The following is a 2,726-nucleotide window of genomic DNA, read 5'->3' on the forward strand; positions in this document are numbered from 1 at the left end:
TGTCAGGCATTTTTGGACAATCAAAACTGGAATATTTCGGAAAACAATTCGAAACATTCACAAAACATTGTTTCATAATTTTTACCAGGATTTGATTGTTTTTTTCTAATTCCCAAATTTTTAAACATATTTTGTGTATTTTTTTGTCAAATGGACAACGTTTTTAGACAGACTTTTATATAATTAAGTAAAAGTATAATATCAAAATATTAAAAAAAAATCATTAACGACGACTGTTGTATATTTAAGTCGAACGATGAAAAAAAATACAATGACTTACCAAGAACAAGAGATGAATTCTGGATACCCACAACAACCAGTCTACAACCAACCACCCCCTCAGGTGTATGTTGCTCCAACTGCACAAGCTCCTGTTGTTAAAACCAAGTCCAATGACGACGCGGATCTCATTTCGTCACTCCTTTTCTTTGTACTTGGATTTTTCTGTTGCTGTATTTGGATAGTCGTATATCGCAAGTTCAAACACTCGGGGAATGACTCTGCGAGAATGTTTGCGATCATTTCTCTCGTCTTCTTCATTATTTCGTTTATTACATCAATACTTGCAGTCATCATCTTGTTCGTAATCCTCATCTGGTTCTTCACCATCGGGACTGCTGTAAATAATGTCAACGATAATATAAACGACACAACATATTAATTGATTTTGTTCTTTATATCTTGTTCAATTCGTTTGATCGACATTTTTAATAGACTGGCCAACCGCACTAAAATTAACCCCAAATTTTAATTTTTAAACCATTTGAGCATATTTTGACTTGTTACTTTTCTTTTTACTTAAACTAGTAAACAATAATAAATTTAGTCATATAGATTATACGTGCAAACTAAATTAAAAAAATGCTTTAATTAATATATTTTAGCTCAAAAGTTCGTTATTTTAATAAATAATAAAACAATTAAATAGAATGAAGTTTTAAAATTATTTGAGCAAAATATAACAAATATTCATTTTGGTAATAAAATAATAAATTTTATTGAAAAATATGTACAACTTGTTGTTTTTGGCATTTTTTTCATTATGGTAAAATTGATAATCGAGTTTTTTCTCAAAAGCAAAATACCAACATCATGATATTCAATAACAACAACAGGAGATAAACAATAATTGGGATAATATATTTAAACAAACTTATAAATTGGTTTAAAGACTGTTAGACATTGTTTCATATATTGTACAAAAAAATAAAATACATGCAATTTCAAATAATGAAGTTCTTAACATAACAAACAATTGTAACATTAAATGAATTGTAAATCACGATTAAAACAATTTGTGTGAATTGTAAATCATGATAATTTAACCCAAATTGTAAAAAGTATAAAATTTGTAAGTTATTATTCATCAGTAATAATCACATTGCATATGTTTTAATTGAAACGTTATTTTGAGAATGAACAACGATTTAGACATATAAGTGGTTAACAGTTACGAAAAATAAACACAACGTTATATTTTAAGTTGATAAGCCTTTAATTAATATTTTTTGCAATCAAAGTTACAAATCATAGTCATTATACATTTTTACTGTTATATCATTGTAATTAATTGACTGCACAATGATTATGTATTTAATAATGTTGTAAAACCAATTATTATATTCAATTTAAATAATATTAATGAGAATGATTATTGAAAATAATTTATAAATCACATCATTTATTAAAAAACAATTACATTTAAAGAATATATTCTTGGTAAATTTATATTGTTTTTGGTTCATATAGATTAATATTTTTTTGAATATCAAAAAATTTAATTTAAAAAAATAATATTTAATAATCATGTGTTCCCAAAAACGTTTATTTTTTAAAATTTGAAATAAATAAAATGTTATTTAACTTTTGTTTATCGCTTCAAAATAATAATTAGTTTTTAATAATTTATTTGTAAAAGCAAAAGTCGGTTATATGTGTGGTCAACTTTGGTTTCGGCAAAAAGGAACGTTGCTTTAAAAATTCGGCATAATTGAAAATAATGGTCATCGATTGGCCAGTCTAATTTTTAACTTTCGAGTAATTTTATTTGTATTGTTTTGAATTTTTATTGTTAAAAATATATATGAAATAATTTGGAGTGTCAAACTAACAACAAATTTAAATTAAAATATGTCTGTAAACTTTATACACACATCTTATTCACATTTTTATTGTATTTTTAAAAAAATAACCGAATTTAACCGTTTCTAATAAATTATATTTTTTGCCATTCTTGATATACGAAATTACAACCATTTTTAACACAACTTTATGGTACCTACATTGACCACCACCACCACCTTTTAAAATAGATTTATTTTTTCTATTTCGAATCATATTCAAATTAAAATTATAGTAAATAGGAAACTGGGATAATATTAGGTCTGGTTCCCGAATTCAAAAAATGTGAAAATTCACCTCGAGTTAGTGGAAACCGAGTGAGACCAAGCATTGAAAAAAAGGCTCTGAAGGCCGCACTCAAACAGTCTGTTTGTGCACCGTTTCACCCACTTTCCAAGTCCTCCCTTGGTGCGGATCCCCCCTGACTTTCCCGCAAACGGGGGAACCACATCCGCGTCCACACAGTACGGACAAGGAAAGTGGGTGACATGGGGACGCACAAACAGTGGCTGAAAATGGACTCCTTTTAAAAAACACTCGCGGCAAATATTTTTTTGTAAAGGTGGTGGTGGTCAATGTAGGTCCCCAACTTTAGTAATAATATA

The 2,726-nt window shown here is 27.5% G+C and overlaps 1 protein-coding gene across 1 annotated transcript; it reads left to right on the plus strand.

Moving 5' to 3' along the window:
- Window positions 1–271: 271 nt before the first annotated feature.
- EIN_144110 (hypothetical protein) lies at window positions 272–661 on the plus strand (the record flags this gene model as incomplete). The annotated part of the gene is made up of 1 exon (XM_004258204.1): window positions 272–661. One exon carries the CDS (start codon window positions 272–274, stop codon window positions 659–661), a length of 390 nt encoding a protein of 129 aa, XP_004258252.1.
- Window positions 662–2,726: the final 2,065 nt, after the last annotated feature.

This window comes from Entamoeba invadens, assembly GCF_000330505.1.
Source record: "Entamoeba invadens IP1 unplaced genomic scaffold scaff_1105074725403, whole genome shotgun sequence".
NCBI lineage: Eukaryota > Evosea > Mastigamoebida > Endamoebidae > Entamoeba > Entamoeba invadens.